At 36.3% G+C, this 21,225-nt stretch overlaps 10 protein-coding genes across 11 annotated transcripts in view; 4 read left to right on the top strand and 6 right to left on the bottom strand.

The window, feature by feature from the left end:
• LOC108973879 (golgin subfamily A member 1) overlaps nucleotides 1–1,674 on the top strand; it is a 4,438-nt gene extending 2,764 nt beyond the window's left edge. Inside the window, exons 4-6 of one of the 2 annotated variants that reach the window (XM_018941396.1) lie at nucleotides 93–527; nucleotides 601–891; nucleotides 945–1,674. In XM_018941396.1, the coding sequence (XP_018796941.1) occupies nucleotides 93–527; nucleotides 601–891; nucleotides 945–1,106 (888 nt within the window). In that variant the 3' untranslated portion in view covers nucleotides 1,107–1,674. The remainder of the gene's footprint in view (nucleotides 1–92; nucleotides 528–600; nucleotides 892–944) is intronic. The other variant, XM_018941387.1, reaches the window with a different exon arrangement.
• Nucleotides 1,675–2,001: 327 nt separating this feature from the next.
• LOC108974285 lies at nucleotides 2,002–2,469 on the top strand. Its single transcript, XM_018942011.1, has 2 exons — nucleotides 2,002–2,101; nucleotides 2,182–2,469. Exons 1-2 carry the CDS (start codon nucleotides 2,055–2,057, stop codon nucleotides 2,333–2,335), a joined length of 201 nt encoding a protein of 66 aa, XP_018797556.1. The 5' UTR covers nucleotides 2,002–2,054; the 3' UTR covers nucleotides 2,336–2,469.
• LOC108974281 (mitochondrial import inner membrane translocase subunit Tim10) lies at nucleotides 2,465–3,521 on the top strand. The gene is made up of 2 exons (XM_018941998.1): nucleotides 2,465–2,615; nucleotides 3,079–3,521. The coding sequence occupies exons 1-2, from the start codon at nucleotides 2,465–2,467 to the stop codon at nucleotides 3,204–3,206; spliced, it is 279 nt and encodes a 92-aa protein (XP_018797543.1). The 3' UTR covers nucleotides 3,207–3,521.
• A 17-nt stretch (nucleotides 3,522–3,538) lies between these two features.
• LOC108974274 (leucine-rich repeat-containing protein 57) lies at nucleotides 3,539–6,894 on the bottom strand. The gene is made up of 3 exons (XM_018941985.1): nucleotides 5,743–6,894; nucleotides 4,007–4,591; nucleotides 3,539–3,932 (listed from the first exon to the last, which is right to left on the bottom strand). The coding sequence occupies exons 1-3, from the start codon at nucleotides 5,920–5,922 to the stop codon at nucleotides 3,690–3,692; spliced, it is 1,008 nt and encodes a 335-aa protein (XP_018797530.1). The 5' UTR covers nucleotides 5,923–6,894; the 3' UTR covers nucleotides 3,539–3,689.
• Nucleotides 6,895–10,421: 3,527 nt separating this feature from the next.
• LOC108974315 (GPI mannosyltransferase 1) lies at nucleotides 10,422–12,005 on the bottom strand. The gene has a single exon (XM_018942057.1). It carries the CDS (start codon nucleotides 11,897–11,899, stop codon nucleotides 10,475–10,477), a length of 1,425 nt encoding a protein of 474 aa, XP_018797602.1. The 5' UTR covers nucleotides 11,900–12,005; the 3' UTR covers nucleotides 10,422–10,474.
• An 85-nt stretch (nucleotides 12,006–12,090) lies between these two features.
• LOC108974340 lies at nucleotides 12,091–12,356 on the bottom strand. Its single transcript, XM_018942094.1, has one exon. The coding sequence runs from the start codon at nucleotides 12,336–12,338 to the stop codon at nucleotides 12,141–12,143; it is 198 nt and encodes a 65-aa protein (XP_018797639.1). The 5' UTR covers nucleotides 12,339–12,356; the 3' UTR covers nucleotides 12,091–12,140.
• A 22-nt stretch (nucleotides 12,357–12,378) lies between these two features.
• LOC108974323 lies at nucleotides 12,379–12,709 on the bottom strand. Its single transcript, XM_018942070.1, has one exon. It carries the CDS (start codon nucleotides 12,687–12,689, stop codon nucleotides 12,414–12,416), a length of 276 nt encoding a protein of 91 aa, XP_018797615.1. The 5' UTR covers nucleotides 12,690–12,709; the 3' UTR covers nucleotides 12,379–12,413.
• Nucleotides 12,642–13,856, bottom strand: LOC108974331 (cx9C motif-containing protein 4). The gene is made up of 3 exons (XM_018942081.1): nucleotides 13,696–13,856; nucleotides 13,429–13,624; nucleotides 12,642–12,709 (listed from the first exon to the last, which is right to left on the bottom strand). Exons 1-2 carry the CDS (start codon nucleotides 13,757–13,759, stop codon nucleotides 13,473–13,475), a joined length of 216 nt encoding a protein of 71 aa, XP_018797626.1. The 5' UTR covers nucleotides 13,760–13,856; the 3' UTR covers nucleotides 12,642–12,709; nucleotides 13,429–13,472.
• A 486-nt stretch (nucleotides 13,857–14,342) lies between these two features.
• On the top strand, nucleotides 14,343–17,931 carry LOC108973918 (mucin-17). The gene is made up of 3 exons (XM_018941440.1): nucleotides 14,343–14,870; nucleotides 15,123–15,195; nucleotides 16,225–17,931. Exons 1-3 carry the CDS (start codon nucleotides 14,829–14,831, stop codon nucleotides 17,745–17,747), a joined length of 1,638 nt encoding a protein of 545 aa, XP_018796985.1. The 5' UTR covers nucleotides 14,343–14,828; the 3' UTR covers nucleotides 17,748–17,931.
• A 1,644-nt stretch (nucleotides 17,932–19,575) lies between these two features.
• The window catches only part of LOC108974047 (PAB-dependent poly(A)-specific ribonuclease subunit PAN2), a gene marked incomplete in the record, with an annotated part of 11,602 nt that continues 9,952 nt past the window's right edge, over nucleotides 19,576–21,225 (bottom strand). Inside the window, 1 exon segment of the mRNA XM_018941647.1 lies at nucleotides 19,576–20,621.

The raw sequence follows: 21,225 nt of genomic DNA, 5'->3' as shown, positions 1-21,225 counted from the left end.
GTTTTCAATTTTCTTATTACAAAAAAAGTATATATTGCATAAAAAGATTTTAAAAGTATTCTACTAAAATATTTCTTTACCTAAACATTTAGGAAACACTAGAAAATGAAACGAAAGATCTAAAGTTGCGCATCAGCACGGCAGATGAACGTTTTAGTGAATATGCCACCAATGCCGAACATGTAGCACAATCGCTCCGCCAGCAAAGTACACAATTGCAAGAGCAGCTGAATGAAGCGCAAAATTTACTTGAAACCGAAAAGGAAGAAAAACTTACAGCATTGTTGCGTAATGCCGAAATATCACAGAGCGAGGAGATATTGCGTAAAGAGTTGCGCATGGAGCGTGACGAAGCCAACGAACTGCACGAAAAGAACGAGCAACTAACCAGTGAAATGAAGGTCAAAACACAAGAGTTGAAACAGTGTAAAATCGAAATGGAAGAAATAAAGACTGTGATGTATAAGAATGAAGAGAAGCTGAAGGAGATCGATGAAATGCAACGCGAAATAAGCGAGAAAAATAAGGTAATTTTTTAAATGATACTTTCATATTCACTTTTTTTTTTACACATTTTTATGTTTTACTTGCGCTCCACAGACAATAAAAGTTCTAAATCAACGCTTGGCCGATCTGAAGAAGACACTGCAAAAGGAGTTTCACAGCGCCAAATCCTTCGAAGCTGAAAAGGAGCGTAACGGCAATTGCATTGCTGCGAAACCGCCAACCAATGCAATTGTGGTTGCCACCAGCGCGGCGGTTGCGAATGATACGTTAGCTTGTGAGCATTGCGGTGGTGTGAGCGCAACCACAAGCAGTAGTATAGTTATGGACGAGGTCAATTTTAAATATTTAAAGCATGTAATTGTGAAGTTTCTTACCAGTCGCGAGGTCAGTAAGACTTTTTTTTGTATATTTTTTAAAATAAATTAATTTATTAACAGGTAGAAGCACGGCATTTAATACGCGCTGTTGCAACTTTGTTGCAACTCACCAAAGATGAGGAGAAACTGCTGCAGGACACGCTCAATTGGAAAATGAGTTGGTTCGGCTCGAAACCAAATCATGGTAGGGGTCAACATTCCTTCTCTATACCACCGAGTTAATACTAAAAATCATTTACGCACTTGATATATATTATACTAGTTTAATTTAAAATTCAATTGTTGCTAGTTAGTATGTCCTAGCCAAACGACCAATAGACTTTTAAAACTTCAGCAGCTACGAATGCGATTTTGCTCATAGACAGCGTTTAATATAAGAAACATATTGACTTCAATTATTTTATATGCCACATCTTGGAATTTGATTCAACACTACCAGCACCTAATCTTAGCTAATGAGCAAGAGGAATTTATAAAAATACTTATTACAACCTAGATTAATTTAAAATCGCCAAATCACTCGCTATAACATTTGTTTATTTACAAAACTCGGAAAACGTTACATAACTGTATTACGAGTGTTGTCAATTCAAAATTTCAAATTATATTATATTTATTGAAGGACTTTAGGTTATTAAGCTTTATTAAGTGAAAATCATTAGCAAGTTTTAATGTTGATTGCAAAATTTATACGAAATTTCGGTTATTTAAGTTTTAAGTGAAAATCCTGAGTAAATTTTAATGTATGTAGCTTTAGTTAACGTGCATATTTATTTCCTGTTAGCTTATCATTCCATTTTGTACGTATAAGCATTTTGATAAATATTTATTTATACATATGTACATATATATTTTTTAAACTTTGTTAATTTATTTTGTTGTCAAATTTTATATATTAAAAGATGTTAAACACGAAAAACCTCATATGCATTTTAATTATACAATACATATAATCAAGGGTAAATGCTGTAACTTTGTTTACAAAAACTTGAAGGTCCAACCGAATGTAACATCCCTTATATGCTCGTGAGGGGTATACACAATGTTGAAATCGTCTGTCTACCGTAATAAATGTGGCAACACATTTGCGGCTTAGCAGCTGTCAACGACAAAAACATTGAGGTTATGTCAAAACCAGCTGAGATTACATCGTTGCTTCACTAAAATTTCATGAGGGTCATGTCTTTGGGTTCATTTGGAAAAATTGCTATTTGTTGGTACGTAAAGTATACAATTATTATTATATTAAGAACGGATATTTAAAAAATAATTATATTTCTTTTTACAAAAATACCAGGTCAGTCATTACAGTCGCTGGGGTGTCTGGGTTTATTTTGTCGAAAAATTCTGTAGATCACCGTCGTTATCAGGACATGCAAATACGTGAACGCATGCGAAAGTCGAATACTGGTGAATACGAACCTGTCGGTGAAAGAAGCTTCAGCGGTTAAATTAATCAGCAGCCATTGTTTACTATAGTTTTGTTCCCCGGCAATAATCAGCTCTTTGGAATTAACGCGCATAGTGTATAGTTAGCAACAAACCTTTTTATTAAAACAAAACAAAATTAGATACGCAAAATGGCCATGCCACAAATAAGTCAAGCCGACCAGGCTAAATTGCAGTTAATGCAAGAAATGGAGATTGAAATGATGTCCGACTTATATAATCGTATGACAAACGCCTGCCATAAGAAATGCATACCACCACGTTATGGCGAAGCTGAATTAGGTGAGTAAATATGCGTCTCATAATTATGTGACTTTCAGGTGTTTTGGTGACGGCTGTGATAAAAATGTGTGTGTGATGCATTTAAAAGCCGACACTAGCTACAAATCTCTTAAGCGTGCTACAACGCAACCCAATCAGAGTATTGACTAAATTTTTAACCGTTCCCACGACAGTCGGGTTAATTTATGTATGTAATGGCTTTATGACTGCAATGAGTACACGTGACGTGGTTAAAGTCTTTGCATGCCCAATGATGCCTACTCATCTACACCACCCAGACTATTTCAACATTCAATTTAATCTTATGATTGTTCTTTTAATAAAGTAAAACCGACTATCATTGGAACTTTGTAGTGTATGTTAGTTTTAACAGTTTATAGTACAAATTTCTCTATTTTGTAGAAAGAAAGCTATAACAAAAGTAAAATTATAAATATGTATATATATTCTTTCTTGTTCACAGGTAAGGGTGAAATGGTCTGCATTGACCGCTGTGTGGCCAAATATTTGGATATACATGAAAAAATTGGCAAAAAACTAACGGCTATGTCTATACAAGATGAGGAGCTAATGAAAAAGATGTCTGGCTAAGCTACTTAAAAAGCCAACAACAACTCAGGCCGCAAAACCAATTTAAATATAAATAAACCAATAATTTTTACTAAAGTAGTTTTAAGTTCGCTGACTTTTAAACGCCAGTTCTGCGCTGTTTCTAACTTCCTTTTGTTGACACTTTTCTCAGTATGGCTGTCGTTGGTGCGACACTTGGTAGCACACCATTGCAACATGTTGCTGTGAAAAAATAAAATCTTTGAATGTAAATGTATGTGATTGCATTTCATATGAGTAATCCCACTCTACTTATAGTTCAATAAAAAACCATTTTGTTTTAAAATAAAATTAAAACGTTTTTTTTTCTGTTCTTGTTTTGTATAAGTTTAAAGGTTTAGAAGTTATCACATATTTTCAATACCAATATTAAGTCACATAAATATATTTTTAGATATGTCTGTATATATGTATGTTTGAGAGCACAGCTAACAAAAATACGCTCAAGTCCATAATGCGCTTCGTTCATGTAAAATTCGTTATATAGCGCGAGAGTTCTGGTATAAGCATGGAAATATCCTCTAAGTCATTTTCGGGACCACTCTCATCTGTTGTATCCAAGTCACTAGTTGCTATGCTATTCTCCCAATCAGAATTTACATCACCCTCGTCTTCGTCTTCATCCTCACTTTGCTCATTATTGCGCGTTGCAGGACGCTGTTGTCCACCCACATCGAAGCGCTCTTCACATTGAATGTGCATATGCTCCTGTAAAGAATATTTAATATTATAAATAAAATTATATATTTATTTCTTGCATATTTCCTGTGTGTCACACTCACTCTAAGCAATTGGCGCGTTTCCTCCTCGTTGCATAATGGGTTCTCACACAGATTCAGCACACGCACAAATCGTGTGCTAAAGAGATCTTCCTGTGCAGGCATTGTCGTTATGCGATTGTTATTAAGAAAAACAAATTGCAATTTACGCATTTGACGCAGGCAAGCGGGTACTTGAGTGAGTAGATTACTCTTGAAATTCAGATGCACCAGCTTGGTGAGTGCACCGAGTGTGGCGGGTACTTCAGTCAATTCATTCGATTCGAATGTGAGCCAACGTAAATTCGTCAGCAAGCCCATACTGTTTGGTAAACTTGTCAATTTATTGCCACGTGCGCCCAACGTCTCGAGCCGTTGGCAGTTGCCGATCTCTTCGGGAACTTCTAATAAACCCGTATTATTGCACCAAAATGTTTCTAATTGCGTTAGATGACCGATTTCCGGTGGCAGTTTATCGATTTCATTACAACTAAGATTAAGTATACGCAGATTAGTCAGTTGACAAATGACGATTGGGAAGGCATCCAAACGATTGTAGTCCAGTGTTAACACCTGCAGGCGTGACAAATTGGCAATAATGGGTGGCAACTGTAATGGCAGAAAATTTACATAGAATCAGATTTTGATGACTTTTATCAAAAAATTTCGTAAAAAACAGGTGTTTATATAGTTAATATAAAATTTTGATCCTTCAACATTAAGCTCAGCTACTGCAGTAAACAATAAATAATGTAAAGGTACTACGTACATTTCTTATCATCTACTCATATCGCTGATAACAAATAAATAAAAAATAAACCTAATATTTGTTTATGCATTTATAAAAATAGATGGAAATAATTGTTGCAAACAATATAAGCGATAGTAGAAAATCGTAAAATCGAACTCTGGGTCAGATGAAATATTTTATTTAATTTTTATTTAATTACTGGATGCCGTAGATTTGAAAATGCTTTATAAAATTTAAATATTTGTGCTTTAATTAGGCACAGTTTGGTTTTACATTCCACATGCTGTTCTATTTATATTATTTCTCATCACATTACATTTTGTTATTAATAAAATTATAGCTTATCGAACTAGATATACCTGTGTTGCCTTTATTTTAAACTAAGTTCTTCTAAGCTGAGCTAATGTTCATTCTACGGTATTGGCAAACTAAGTATCATTTCAAATCATCGCCTTTCCGTTTCAATTCCAATCTTTCCCATAAACCATTGACCGTGACCTTCTCAACAAAATGATAGTCAATATAAGACTCACCCTCTTCAAAATATTTGTAGCCGCAAAAGTAGTATGATTTCTACTTTGCACCTATTTTGAGTTTTTAACACGGACATTTTTAGTAAAAATACAGAAAATACGTAAAAATACCAAAGAGCCTAAGCAATATTCTTCTATTTTTAGTACAAATGCAGAAAATACGTAAAAATACCAAAGAGCCTAAGCAATATTCTTAAGAACAGTGACAGTCGCTTATATGTACACATTTATACTCGTTATCATACGAAGCCATGAAAATTTTGTTTTGTTTACACTCCTGCTTTATCCAGACAAAACAAAAACTTTCCACGCACAACGTAGCAACCACTCAATGTAAAAAATATCCCACAGCGTACCTACGTAGATCAATCAAATAACTACCGTTATGTATGCACGTATGTAAATACGCTGCAATTGCATATTAAGCTATTAAACACGACATTAAAACATTTTTGTGTAATATTCGTTATACGCACCTTGGTCAAATGGTTGTGATTCAGGAAGAGTTTCAGCAGTATTGGACACTTTTCCACCAAATCAGGCACATCAGGCATCTCGAAACGTGACAAATTCAACGTAAACGATTTATTATCAATGGCATCCTCGCATATGGCCAGGACGTGATTGTGACGGAAGAACTGGTAAATTCGATTCATATTTACTATTTTACGAAATTTTTTTACTCGTCTGTTGGTACGACACGTTGTTATATAAATTTTTGCTACGTCTGTTTTGTAATTTTGGTCTTTTGTTTTTGCATAAAATTGCTGTTTTGTATGTTTCCCCTTTCCGCTTCCTCAGCGATTTATTTGCTTTCGCTTTCGCGTAGCATACGAAGAAATATTTTACGTCAATACTTTTTGATGACTTTTACAAAGTTCTATTAAAACACTCCATGACATTTACAAAAGAAAACAGTTGTGTGTAAAATTGTTTAGAAACTTTTTAAGTTTTATTGCACATTTAAAGTATTTATAGTCACCAACGAACTTTACCGGGTGAAACGGCAGCAACACAACACATGAAAGGTACTCCACTGTAATAAAAGCAACAGCGGACCTGGGCATGCAGTGCAGCGTTGAAGCAGCTGGTCGTTAAAGCACTGATTATGCGAACACACTAACAAAATATGCACTGAAATTGGCAAACAACTGCTGAAATCTCTTATATATGTATGTATTTGTACATATTTGTAAATAAGTACAAATGTATGCCGCTTCACTTGTTAACTTATATTATTTCTTACGATTCGTGTTGCTTTTACTCGTTTACATTTTTAGTGAATACTTTACACAGCAATTTAAAAAAAAAAACACTTTTATTATGTGTATTCGTGTATAAATAGTTGCATGTGGTAAATTAGCTTATTTGCGTCCAGCACACACGTTCACTTCAGCTGCTCGCACAGGTGTAATTGAAATTTCAAAACTGCTTCGCTCCAAAACTAACTACTTAAGTGTGGGTATGCTCTAAACCTGCTCTCATGGGTAGTGGGAATAGTCGGCGTGTGCGTGTTTACTTTTGCCGCAGCGTCGAACGACAGAAGGCACATCGTAACATTCAGTTTCAATAGCGAAATAGCACGCTAGAGTCTACGAGCACTCACTTTATACCATCTAGAAATAAAAGTAAGCACATAGCACGTTACTAACGCGTCACTAGGCATTGTGTTAGCTACTGCAAATGTTTTTGTTGCGTGCTGAGCGTGTTTTGCTGTCGGCGTTTTATTGACGCCAAATGCTCTTCAACTCACGACGTACATTACTTATGTATGTATGTATGTACGTACATTCTACGCGTTCCAGCGCCTTCGTTTTGGTTCATGAAATTCGTTGGCGTTATTGTTATCGTACTCTCACTCTCCTTTCACTTATTTTTTTCGTCATAAATTTGCATTTTGAGTATTTGCAAATTCGGTTTTTGCGAATTTAAGTGGCGTTTATGATTCACAAACTAAAAACCCAATAAATAACGCTAAAGAAGTGACACTCTGTGGCTACTTTTTAAAAGAATAATCAAAAACGTGATGTTTTTCCATTAAACCGGTTTGAGTCGCTCTCAATTCAAATGTTGACGCACGTGAACAACGGTCGTACTACTACAGCTCGTGGCAGTTCGATGAATTTTCAATTCAAAATTGTAATCTATAATTGACTATTTATATAAATATTGGGGGAGTTCATGGTCCGTAGACATCGATCGTGTCTATAAATATGTACATATGTATATGTGTATACAACATAAAAGGTGATTTAAACAGATGAAAAAACGTTAACTGCTGCTAATAAAGTGCACAGCTGCATTTCTTATGCATATGTAGCATAAGAGGGTATAAAAATATCCTTATCTTGATTGCGATCAGTCAGTTATATGTTATAGTGCAACGGTCTAAAAAATTTGTTCATAAATTGGACCGTTGTCTTGGAAAATAATCTGTGCAGTGTGTTTATGCAAAAGCTCGATATCGATCAATTAATTTGTATTATAACTATACGTTATAGTGCTACGTTGCCAGCAGTTCCGACAAATGAGCAGTTTCTTGAAAAGAAAATGTCGTGCTCAAATTTTCCTATCTAAATCTCAAAAAGTGAGTACGGACGGACTCACATAGCTAAATCGCTCAGCTCGTCCCACTGACCATTGCTTCTGTATCCTATTTCTTCTTTGTCTCGAATTAAGAGCCTTTGAGCTTCAATTTCAGTCGGTAGGTTAAAAAATGCGGTCGCAAGAATAACTTATCGACTATTCTGCAAAAATACTCCGTTTATTTCAACCTTTATAGCGAGATCAACAACATGGATAAAAAATGTCTGTCAAAGCACCCGTTATAAGCATGTAATTTTAAATGCATACACGCACTCACGTTACGCAGCCACAGTTGGTAGAAATCTCGTGCTCAAAACACAATTTCGATTATGTCAGTATGTACTTGTCTTATTGTCGTTGATCTGCCTCGTTCGCTTATCACCGGACAGGCCCCGATTCTGCTGATCTCATTGTGTACACAAACAGCAAAATAACAACTGTGGACGTAGTCAATACCGCAAGTCGCAAGACGTTATCACACACTTACTTATAAACGCATCAAAGTACGAGTTCGAGTATTGGTGTTTTGGATGCGGGCCGAGGGCCGCGGCACGTATGTAATACGTATGTAATATGTATGTATGACATATACATATATAATATAATGTGTTATTTTATTGGATTTTGTATTTTGAAGTGATAATATTCGAGGGAATCTCGTAGTATTTATTTAGTATTAATAATATTTATAGATTTCTGTTCTGAGTATTACTGGCATTGCATTCTAGGTGCAGTCAATTAAAGCCTGCGACTGCGGATTTGATACCTCTACGTTAAATTTAAATTTAAAATTTCGTTGTTTCACTTTCTACTTCCTTGTCCAGCTTATGCGAGACCGAGGTTGGTACAACTCGGCAGTCAAACTTTCGGCAGACCCCAAAGACACACCCGAAACTTTCCTACGAAGTCGGTTCTAAAAAGCCGGAACGGAACCGCATTCTTATCCGGCAGAAGACTGTCAAACACGACACCATTCCTCAAAACTGCTTCAGGAATATTTCATGCCGCTACAACAACAACAAAAGCAACACCCCGAAACGTTTATTAGCCGCGTCAACAAATTTGTGGTAACCTCGAAGCGATTTGTCGTTTATGAGGGTCTTTATGATCAAATTAGTAGTTAAGAGATTGGCGTTTGTAACCGGATCGACCTTTTAACCTAACCTATATTCTATATCTGATGTTATTTCAAAATCTTTTCATTCATACATACATTCAATTTGAATTAATCGAAGACGAATTTTGTTTCCGGGAAGCAAGTTTAAAATGCGTTATACGCACACCATATTCTCATAATAACAACAATTATTTATCTGCAGTTAATAATAAAGGGTATAACTTCTCTTTAGCGCTCAAAAACTTAAGGGCTTATCAGATGTCAATAATAGTACATACTTTGAAAATGTGATCTATTTTCTATGTGAATATTTATAGATGATGAACAACGTGAATATGAAATCGTTGCAGTATACAGTACAATACAAATTATGAGTACATACAATGCATTAAATAATAAATAAATAATAATAAATATGATAGCTTGATACGCATTGACACACTCATAAACCGATTGTAATGCATGGTGATTGATTAGTGGACTTTACAACAGACAATTAATGAACGATCGTAATCAATTTGCTGTATGCGAATCAAGACTGAGCTACAACCTCCGGATAGATTGTTTGGATCGGACCACTATAGCTGCCATAAAAACTGACCTAACAAAATCAAGTCCTTGTATGGAAAACTTTTTTATTTGACAAAATATCTTCACGAAATTCGGCAAAATATACAGTCCAAGGGAACGCTACATTTTCCGAATAAATTATTCATATACCTACATACATATGTACTATATGTATATAATGTTTATAATCATTCCATTGGAGAGTACATTTCTGCTAAATACTACAAAATTTTTGACAGATAGTGTATACGCCAGAATTAAACCTAATATTCCATCTAAACTGTTAAATATATTGTATAATTACACAAACGCATGCGGTCCAGATGTACTACATAGAACAAAGGTCAAGCTTTCACATGTAGATCCAGCGGAAACTAAATACATATGTATATATGGATGTGTATATATAAATATGTAAGTAGAACTAAGCGCATAGATGGCCAACACGCTGAATATTAACACGCTTCAAACACTCGTAACCCTATGAAAGAGATAATTAAGCAACATTTCGATTGCATGAGAGACCACATGCTCAAGATGCGATAAGCTTATGCATAAACGGCTAGAGCCTTACTAATGGACCGGCGTTTGAGCGTTATTACATCATCGCCGCTGTATGCTACGAAAGAAGGCTTTATAGTAAAGATGAGGCCTTCTAGCAGTAAGTAAAGATTAAACATTTCCTCTATAATTTACGATTTGTATTCACATTAAAGCTTTTATTTTTATTGTATTGCATTTTATAAATATTATTATTATTAGGTTTAGATTAACGCATATTACAAGAGAATTGAATTGGAAATTTTATTATAAAAAAAAAATACTTTTGTAAGCATTCCTTGTATTCTTTTTTAATATTTCATATATTTCAAAGTGCAAATATTCAAGTGTCCATATGTGTATGTGTGTTTAGTACTATATGTATATATGTAAATTTAAAAGAGTTTTTTAAAGTTCACCTTAAATGATGTAAAGCTGTAGTGTTCAATCAGACGCATTAGCAGATAACTGTTGATTAAGAAGAATAAAGCACCTTGCGCGCCAATCCAGTAGAATGTGTTCCAGGTCTTGAATTCCAACAAATAGGCGGGTAGCAACCACAACGCTTGCCCCAACAGCCATGTACCGAAATAGATGAAAGCACGCGACAGCGAAATCGCTTGTAAATTATTGAGGCATAACGGCAGCAGCGCCAAATACCAAACGAAGTATTGCGACGTCACCACCGAATTGAAAGTGACCATAACGAAGGCCAACGCAAACACACAGAATGTGAGCGTCTGACGAAACTGTCCAAAACTGAAGCTCAAATAGAGCAATAAGCCTAGTTGTGGTGCCAATATGAGCAGTTTCTCCAGCAGCGATGTTTCTGTCGCATTGCCACTTAGGTATTGCAATAGGAAGTAGAGCGAAAAGTTATGTCGCACATCGCGTCGCACAAAATGATACAAATACGCTTCGTGTATATACTGCCAACCGTACAGCGTGTAGAAGAACCCGGTAACTGCGAAGAGCGCGATACACGTACCCACAACTAATAGCATTTGGCGGCATGAGGGAAATAAAAGTTGTCGCAGCAGATCGCGTGTGCTGCGTGTTAGGCTCGTCGACAAGCAGAGATAGTAGGCGAGACTGAAGAGCAACGGATAGAGGCGTAAATGTATGGCGAAGCCATGTGTTAGGCCGGCGGCGAATATTAACCAGTTCGCACCGCGTTCCGTATCTTCGGATTTTACCAACAAATATACAGTTAAGATAACAAAGAAGCTGGAGAAGCTATCACCATTGCCGCGTGTCGATATGATCGCCGTTAGTGGATTGTAGAGCCAAAAGCAAGCGCTGGCACGTGCAATATTCTCCGGTCGATTACGTGCATCGGTTTCATTGTACTGTTGCGCCGTTCTGATTTTGCCAAACTTACTCAGCAATGCATGCACCGCTTTGCGGCATTGCACTTGTAATTGCAGACGCACAAGCAAGTAAATCAATATCGCCACAAATATATCGAATGCAGCATAGATGACTTTGCCGACGGCTGGATGTAGCAGCACATTGGGCAGCTGCATATATGCCAAAATGGGACTGTAGCGGTAGGTGTGTCGATTAAAAGGGCTGGCATTTTGCAGCACATGCCGCGCACCATCAGTGACCACTTTGTAGTCGATGTCTGTGTAGGGCACCTCTGAGTGCGCGTCATGCCAATGGCCGTAGGTGATAAGTAGCAAACGCAATGCTATAGATACAAGCAAGTGTGTGCGAAAGCTAAGCTCTAGTAGCAGTGTGCCGCAACGTGAGAGAAGCGTTTTAGTTGGTTGTGGGGTGTTTTTCGCTGCAGTGTTAGACATGGACATGTTATACATATTTATTGATTACAGTTAGGGTTTTGTACAAATAGCTGTAATGCTCTTATAAACTATTTGGTTAGTTCAAGCATATGCAGTTGATTTTGATTGATTGTTTAATATTTTGACTTTGTATTTGTATTATTATACTTTTGCATTACATATTTGTGGGAATCAATATGTCAAAGTGTAATAAATAGCATCAACAGTTTGTATGAAAAATTTCCATTTATAACAATCCAGCATTTACAAGTACGTTTTACAATTTAGTTTTCATTTCTTTTGCTGCTTTCTGTAAACATTCACTGAACTGCTTGAATTCCTTATCGCAAATATGATGCTGCACATTTAAATCTCGTGTCACACATGCCGCGTAAACAGCTGCCTTATCAGCGCACTTGCCCAGTAGCACGGGATAATTGCGTAGTCTCTGCTTAGCTTTGCGCACTGATTCCATTACTTTATTTATTACATTAACTGTTAACTTTACTCGTTGATATCGTTTGAGTTTTATTGCACTTTAGTTGCTTACTTAACGTCTATGACCTGGTGGTGCTCCGCCTTTTGGTGGCGGTACGGGATCGGCAATGAAGGCGTCGTACAAAGGCTTTGAAAATAGTACCAACAATGAGGTGGTGATAAAGGTTATTTGAAAAAGTCGTGGATTACGTTGAATCCAAGTGCGTTTTGGCAGCACTGCTGTACGGCGACGTTGTCCACTCCCTTGTTGGGCTTGTTGTTGCAACTGTTGTATTCTTTCTTGTATTTCAGGTGACGATTTGTAGGGCGGAATAGAAGGTTTTTGCATTATTCACTGAAATAGAAATCCTACAAATCAAAATTATAATTAGAATTTGTTTTGAATTTTGGTGCTTTGTTTTTAAAAAAAATAATTAGAAAAAAAGCGAAACACTAAGGAAGCTTATTAGAAATTTGAACGCCAGTGTACAGAAAATCAGCAAAAGCAGTTTTTAGAGCGTATTTTGGGAGGACCAGCGTTTTCTTTTCAAATTTGTTATATTTTGCATTTACAATAACAAATTTACCAATTTTATCCAAAAAATCACGGTTTTTCCTTCAAAGATTTCCCAAAAAGTGAAAAATTTAAACTCTCAGCGTTATCTGAGCAGAGAATGGATTTCAGATGAACCAACACCGAGTTGAACTTTTTTCAGAGACTCTCCTTAGCGTAAACTATTTAATATTTATCCATGTAATTTTAACAGAATATGCTTTAAACGGTAATCAACAATACCCACGCTATTTCAAATAAAGAATTTAAGAAACTAATGAAAATTGATTTCTGAAAGTCGAGCCTACGTAATATTTTTATCACCTCAATTTGCATCAACATCATTCCCTAATTAACATGCATTTACAACCTACACAAGTTCTAAAACCGTATTCAACTAATTGTTGCAGTTGCCCAAAAAATGTTGATAATAATTGAAAAGAGTACTACCCCGTTCCCATAGTCCGACTGTCATTAATAATTTGCAATTTGCTTTTAATAAACCAAATTGTTAACTTAAACACCTAACCCTTACCTTTTATTGCAGTAAATTTGTTTTTTTTTTTTTTTTTAATGTCTTTATGACTTCTGCTTTTCTTCGTCCTTGTCAACGAGATAACTTCTTTCTAAAATTATTCCTGAACAACAATTTGATTCCTTATGCCACTTTAAGCAACATAGACGCATTTGTTCCAGGACCTCCAAGCATTTGCTCTCTTGATAATGATTTTCTTTGGAAGCAAACGAAAATTATATAATTTTTTTTAGTACTCCAATGCACACATTTCCAAAAAATACTCACCGCTCAAGCAGGCCTGTATTTTACATGCGTTTGCCTTACAAGGATCTTTACGCTTACCAGACATCAAAGAGGAAAATAATTCAAATATTCAATGTTCATTTATAATTTTTATTTACAATTTTTATTCTGCTGTCGGCTTTTTTGCGGTGCGCCCTGATAGAGCTGCCAGACATTTATTATTTTAATCTCGTAATTGTTTAACTAAATTGTGACATTTGAGAGATATTTATTGGATATTTCTTCCTTAACATACATATACCATATTTTTCAAATCATACTTTTTACATACCTGATATATTTAAAGAAACAATTACATTAATGAGAAAATTGAAAAATATTTAAACATGTAGACTGAAAACCTTACACATTCAAAATTGAAAATGCTGCGAAGTCTCTTATGACTTCTACGTAAGTAAGTAAGCCATCATCCACTCTGCTGGTTAATGTTTCTTTATAGTTTTAATCCAAATGATAGTAAAGATTTCTTCAATCTAATAAGAATTTATAAGCTATTACTATCATTACACAATATCAATATAATCGTTAGTTAGTTAACGTTTTTACGTAATAAACGATGTATAATGTTCGTGTACTAAAACGTTCGTCAATACAACTCTGTTAAAAAATTTGACAGCTGCTTCGGTCGTCATATCAAATAGAGGAAAATCTAAGCCATGTCAATTTTTCTTGTCTAGAATTTTTAACTACTGAGAAAAACAATATTCTATGTTACAGTTTTTCATATTTTGTACATTTCAATTTCGATTAAGTGTCGTGGGGGAAATAGTTTGTTTATTTGTTGGATGGAAGTGAACTATTTTCTCAGTAGATCAGTATAAACATCAACCCCCTCCATTTAGAATTAGAACAACAAAACCAAAAAAAAAAAAAGAAAATACACAACCAAAAAACTGCTGTCGACGCCAACGTTGTCATCGGTAACGACAGTATTGAGGAAGTAGTTAACGCAAAAGTTGTGATATTGGCGAAAACTGGCTGCAACGGCAGTAAAGATAAAGCAAAGCAAATCAGACACCAATTGGACAACATTGCATACATAAAATAAAAGTAAACTCATAAGTGTTTGTTTTTACAAATAAAATTTACAAAACCATTGGATTCATTGCTGCAGCATGCCGTCAAAGAAGAAGAAATACAATGCGCGTTTTCCGGCGGTGAGTGCTATACTTCATCAAAGTGAATGGAAGTGCGAGTGTGTTGTAAAAGAAAACGCGGTAGCTATGAAACAGTAAATGCTATTGTTTCTGCTAAAGTTTCTGTTTAAAGCGTCGTTGTCGGTTCTCATACGCCCCTTGCGTCTATTCGTACGAAAGTTGCGCGTACAAAAGTTACACCCAACACACTCACACGTACGCTTTCATTTCGCACAGCGGAAATATCTGATAAGATTTGTTTTTGTTTTGCAGGGTCGCATCAAGAAAATAATGCAGAGTGATGAAGACATCGGAAAGGTCGCGCAAGCTGTTCCCGTCATAATCTATATCCTTTTGAAAATGCAAATCATTTTTCCATAAAAAGAAAATATGTAAATGTCTATAATACTCTTCGTGAAAAATTTTGAATTTCAATATTTAAGAAATTACATATGTACATTTCTTATGCTTGTATTTGATTTTCAATCAAAAGTTCTACATCCTTTTATGCTAAAAAAAATATAATTTCATAGATAGAGCAATATAACTCCAAACGTCAGCAACCAAGTGCGAATTATAAATATTAATTATTCAAATTTACATAATTTGATAACACTACTTTCATAATATTACTTAGAATTGCTTATGACACAAACTTCGCTTTCATTTGTAATAACTACATATATACACAAAAAATATTTTACTTCGCAGAACGTGACTGGGAATTATATTGTTTTTTTTTTTTCTAATTTTGCCTATGTACTATGTACATCATTATACAATGTGAATTTACTCATATAAACATGTAGCTAAGTGCTAATACGTATGTATATGCGTGGATATTATGTATATACGCTCTTATTTACTATTTTGTTATATCGGGCAGGCATATTTTCATACCCTGAACACGGTATATTCAGTTTGCCACAAAGCTTGTAAAACCCAGATGCAAACTGTCAAATACCCTATAAAATATACATGTATATAAATGATCAGATTCGCCTTTTGTCTGTATATACGCTAACTAGTCCCTCATTTTTGAGAGAACGGCCTGAAACACGTCATATGTATTCTTAAGAAGCATGCTAATTTAACGGAACCGCTGATATCGGACCACTATTAGCATCAGACTCAAATCGCCGTATGACAAACTTTTATTTCTAATAAGATATCAACAAGAAATTTGGCATCGGTCATTATCCAAGGCATTATTACCCAAATACATAGTAATGTTGATCCAAGAAATTTATATTTCACGCTATATTCACGTAATGTAACACAATCCAAACCATCCTTATAATTTCATTAATCACAGCTAAGCGAGGCCGAATTTCCTTAACTGGTATATTGTATATTTTAATTTCCTTATATATACCTAGGACATTGGAACTCTTTGTGGAATCGCTTTTGACGAAAACATTAAGAATAACAAATTCGCGAAATGCAAAAACACTTTCAACATCCCACATGAAGCAATGCATCATGTCCGAGCAGCGTTTCGACTTCTTGCGTGAATTGGTAAAGAATGTGCCTGATATCAGTGTAGCAGAAGAGGCCGCCAACTATAACGAAGAGGACGGACAGAGTTCACCCGATGATGTTTACCCAGATTCCGATACACCATACGATCTGAGCATGCCATCCACATCAGGCGGACGCAATCAATACCGTATGACTCCTGTACAGCCGAAAGTCAATGGCGGACAAACACATTTCCAGTACAAACAACAGCAGCAGCAGCAACAATACCAATTAACGCCGCATAACGGTAGCACTATTGACACTGCGGCCATTGAAGCAGATTTAAGACAACGCTTACGTCAACGTCTCAATAACACACGGAGTGTAATTGTGCATACGGCATCAGTTGCACAAGTTGCTGCAGCAGCAGCAGCAAGGCCACCACCAGCCTTACCTGCGACAGCAACACCAACCACAACGCCAACGCCAACGCCAGCAAGAGGTGCTTATGGCAATTATGTTCAGCCCATAAAGTTAATGCGTTCCGAATCGTCACCTGCCAATGCTGCCCAGCATTTGTGGCAAGTAACATCCAATTCGGCTACACAAAAGCAAACGGGTCAAAAGCGTCTGCGACATCAGGCATTATCAGTGCCGTGCAACAATAATAATGACAACTGTACCGGTGCATCGCCAGCCAAGCGGCAAAAGCCTGATTCAATAACACAACAAACACATTCACAAACTGCCATACCCGCGCCCGTTTTCAGCTACGATCTTTGCAATAAGCCCGTTGTAAAGATCGATTACAGCAATTTACCGCTAACGCCTGCCACTTTGGGTGCCAGCGAACAGCTACACACAACACCCAGTATGAGCAATTTGCCGTTGAGCGCACCAGTGACCAATGCGAACTTCAATTTTAGCGCCGCTGCACCCATTATCAACATTGATTTGTCCAACATTGTGACGAATAGCGGCGGTGGCGGCGACAGTAAATTGCTTAACGCCGGCAATAAAGCACCGGTACCAGCTGTTGCCACCATAAGCATTGGCGCTCTACCGGTTGAAATGGCCAGTGCTGTGGCCGCCTCACCACCAGCCAGTGGTGTGTGCAGCAACATTGGTGCGGTGGTGAAATCGCCACCTACGTCCAGTACTCCGCCCACAAATCAATTATCTGACTGCAAAATAGAGGCCAACGCCGCAGCCGGTGAATCAACATCATCACCCTCGTCGTCCTGTTGCTCACCGTCGTCATCGTCACTGGCATCGACGTCTGCCAACAGCCTACAGGGTGGTGGTAGCAAAAGCATGTTGAAAGCTTCAAGCGAGATAATGGCAAAGATGACTGCAGCCGGTACAAAAACACTTGCTGCAACGTGCAAAAGTTCGAATACACTGCTCGAACTAGACGAAGACTATGACAATATTTGAATTTAATGTTTTAAGTTTTAAATCTTAACATAAACGTTAAGGAGTTATTTCCTCTTTTTTTTTTTAATAAATCAGACTACCAAAAAGTGAAGTTGTTATTGTTTATTAGACTAGTATCAACAAACGCAAATATAATCCATGAAATGTGTTCGAAAATAAACAGCTATCTCTCAACTTTCTCAAACTTTCTTACTTCTTCTCTGCTAGGAACTTGACACTCTCCTCTACTAAATTCACAGCGACCATATTCACAAACTGATCCAAGGAGTACAGACTGAATCTTAATATCACAGTCGATGGCGTTAAAATTGTAACTGTCAACAAGTCAGCTGTCCAAGCGTTTAGGTGTTACTTTCGACAGCCTGTGCTTCTTCACTCTTCATACGACCGCGATTATTTTCAAAGCACGGAGCCGCAGCAATATTCTCAAAACGTTAGCTGGCAGCTCCTGGAGATGGGACAAATAAGCTTTCATGGCAACATACAAGGCAATCAGCCGGTCGGTCATATATCATACTGCGCCGATATGTTCGCCTGGATGTAGTTAAACGCCAACATAGAAGTTTAATACATGACAAAATGTATATAAAGAAAATTTAGACGATTACAGGATGCCACTTAATGTCTCCGTTTGATCCGCCTTCTGGGAACATAATGAGATCTTTCCTTGACTATGTCTCTAACTACCATTCCTAGCGAATCCTAACCGACTAACCCCATTGAAAAAGCACGTTTCCTGGCTCTATCGTTAGATGATTTCGGCGACAAACTCCACAAACCTTGCCAGACAAGCGGGGATTAGATGACTGCTACAATAGCAACAGGGAAAACTGGGGCTCAGGAATGACTGTAGTGCATTGTTGAGGGCAAAGGAATTGCCTCCAGTCCCCTCTCCTTCCCTGCATATTCGTGATATAAAACTTCCTCTTAATTTTCTAAAGTTAAGCCGCCAAAGTCAATAATTTGAAAATCTTTGTTTACGCTGTTGTTGTTGTTGTTGTACCCCCTGAAATAATTTGGAGTGAAGCAGCTCAGTTTGTTTTAATTGTTATCTAGTCCCCGTTAGGGGGGGTAAGGTTCAGAGAAGTCGTTATCGAGGCCATCCAACAGTAGACGCAGGAAACGTTTCGTGTCGTCGGGGTCGGACCTTAGGGAGAGGGCATCTAACACCTCTCTGCCTATGATTCGACCCCGGGTTAGCTGGCCATGCAAAGCCTAGAATACAGTTTGATAAATCGGAGTCGATTCACTCTCGATTCTTGGGCCAACTCTAGCTCTTCGTCTACAATGGGTGGTGGTTTGACTCCAAGTACGTCATTCACTGAGAGGAAGTCGGTGTAGGGTTTTATGGTTCCACTGTGAATGGCAGTCAGTGCTTATCTGAAGTTAGTTGCGTCCGGAGTCTGTTCGGCGTGTTGTCTTATGTCGTCGCGGTAGTTGAGGAAAAACCTTTTGATGTTCCCAAGAGGCCGTTACGCGCCAAGCAGATGACTGCAAGTATGATTTCTACGAAAACACACCAGCAGATTCTGCTTGGAGAACAGTTCATTATGCTCCTTAACTGGGAGCATGCGGGCCTCACTGTGCAGATGTTCGATAAGAGACATTAAGAGGCATTTCGTAGTAGTCCGGCAGCTTAGTCGACAGTACTTCAGTTCAGTCGAATTTGATAAGACCCGACGGTCGTGAGAACTGGCTTAATTGCACTTAAAACCGTTATGTGCCCTTTATTTCAAAACACCGCTGTTGCAATATATGTATATATAAAAAGATTTTATTTAACTTTTCAAAAATATAATTTGATTTTTTTCCTTTCGTTATCTTGTTATTTTCTCTCTTTTTATACTAAAAATAAATATTGTTGCAAATTTCAAAAAATAAGTGTGTCTGCACATGTGGTCGATATCATTGTTGTAATGTGATTGTATTGGGTGTAGTTTTTTTTTATTGAAGACGTAGTAGTTGAGTTTACAAAATGGACAAGAGAGTGTGATTGTTATGCGTCTATGGTCTACACCAAATTTTCGGACTGTACTCGAATTGCATCGAATTGCTGGGTAGTAAATAATAATGTTTTTTTCTTTTTTTTTCTAATATTCAACAATTTCTTTCACAGTGTTTCATGATAGTGTATATATTATTGTTTAAAAACAAACATATGTAAGTATGTATGTATGACAAAATAGTGTACATTCTTTAAAAATCTTCTTCTTTACTACACGTTACACTTGTTCGCGTTCGTATTATTATCTCGTTTTTCTTTTAATTTCTTAAGATCAGCTTGTTTAGTTTAAAAAATGGAATAACAAAGTAGTGTTTTTTTCTTAATATTTCTCCTTTTTTTTGCATTTGCATTTTTGTTGTTTCTCACGGTTCGGTGTCGTTTTTGTACTTTTGCCGCAGTATTCTTAATGAGTATGAGTTTTTTTTTTAATTTTTCATGTTTGTACGCATACATAAATTGCGGGGTGTGTGTGTGTGTATGAGTGTGTGCAGTAATGTTTTTGTGCATTTCATTCACAGTTATGAGCATGAAATCAAGTTATGCACATTGCTGCCGCAACAAACAAACGTCCAGTCACACACCAACTCATGAAATTTCTAACAAATCATTCTTATCATTAAAAACAGCCCATCCACACATCCATACAATCGGTCGTCAGTCGTCTGTCGCGCACGCGTACGCGTTGTAGCGCGCCAATATTCATTCGTTTTCAGGCACTTTCCATTGCAACTGCTTGCCACGATCGTAAAGCGTTTTCAGTGCGTTGGTGAACTTCTGCTCCACCATCAATTTCAGGTAATGTTTGTACAGTTGCAATGTGGTGCGCGCATCCTCGACGGAGTCGTGTGTTTCGGATTGGATTTTGGTACCTTTAAATAAGGAAACATAAAGTGATGACTAAACAGATAATTGCATTAATATTTAAATGAATTTTTTATTTTGTTAGCACGTAAATATTAATTAAAAATAATTTACAAAAATTAAAATGTTTATCCCAAATATCGAAATGAAAAATAAAAAAAAATTTAAATCCAAATATTTATTATGAAAAATTAATAATGAGAATTTTAATCACAAAAAATCGAATAGAAAAATTAAAATAATTTTTTTCTTTAAAAAATGAGAAGTTTAATATTAAACCCCGGATTGAAATATAAAACCCAAATTTTATACAAACATCGCAATAAAAATTAAAATTTTAATCCTAAAAACCTTATTTAAAAATTAGGAATGAGAATATTAATCCCAAAATCCGTATTGAAAAATTAAAAATGGAAATTTTAATCAAAAATAGCAACGAATTGAAAAATTAAAATTTTAATGTCAAAATCCGGATTGAAAACTAAATCTTAAAACCCAGCAACGGATTAAAATATAAAATTTTAATACTAAAAACAGCGTTGAAAAATGAAAAATTACAACTTTATTCCCAAAAATTTAATTGAAAAATTAAAAAAAACAAAACTTATTGAA

This window comes from Bactrocera latifrons, unplaced genomic scaffold (genome assembly GCF_001853355.1).
Source record: "Bactrocera latifrons isolate USDA-ARS-PBARC rearing strain unplaced genomic scaffold, ASM185335v1 scaffold_111, whole genome shotgun sequence".
Lineage (NCBI taxonomy): Eukaryota > Metazoa > Arthropoda > Insecta > Diptera > Tephritidae > Bactrocera > Bactrocera latifrons.
The sequence above is the reverse complement of the archived record's forward strand: the minus strand, read 5'-3'. Positions and strand labels throughout refer to the sequence as shown.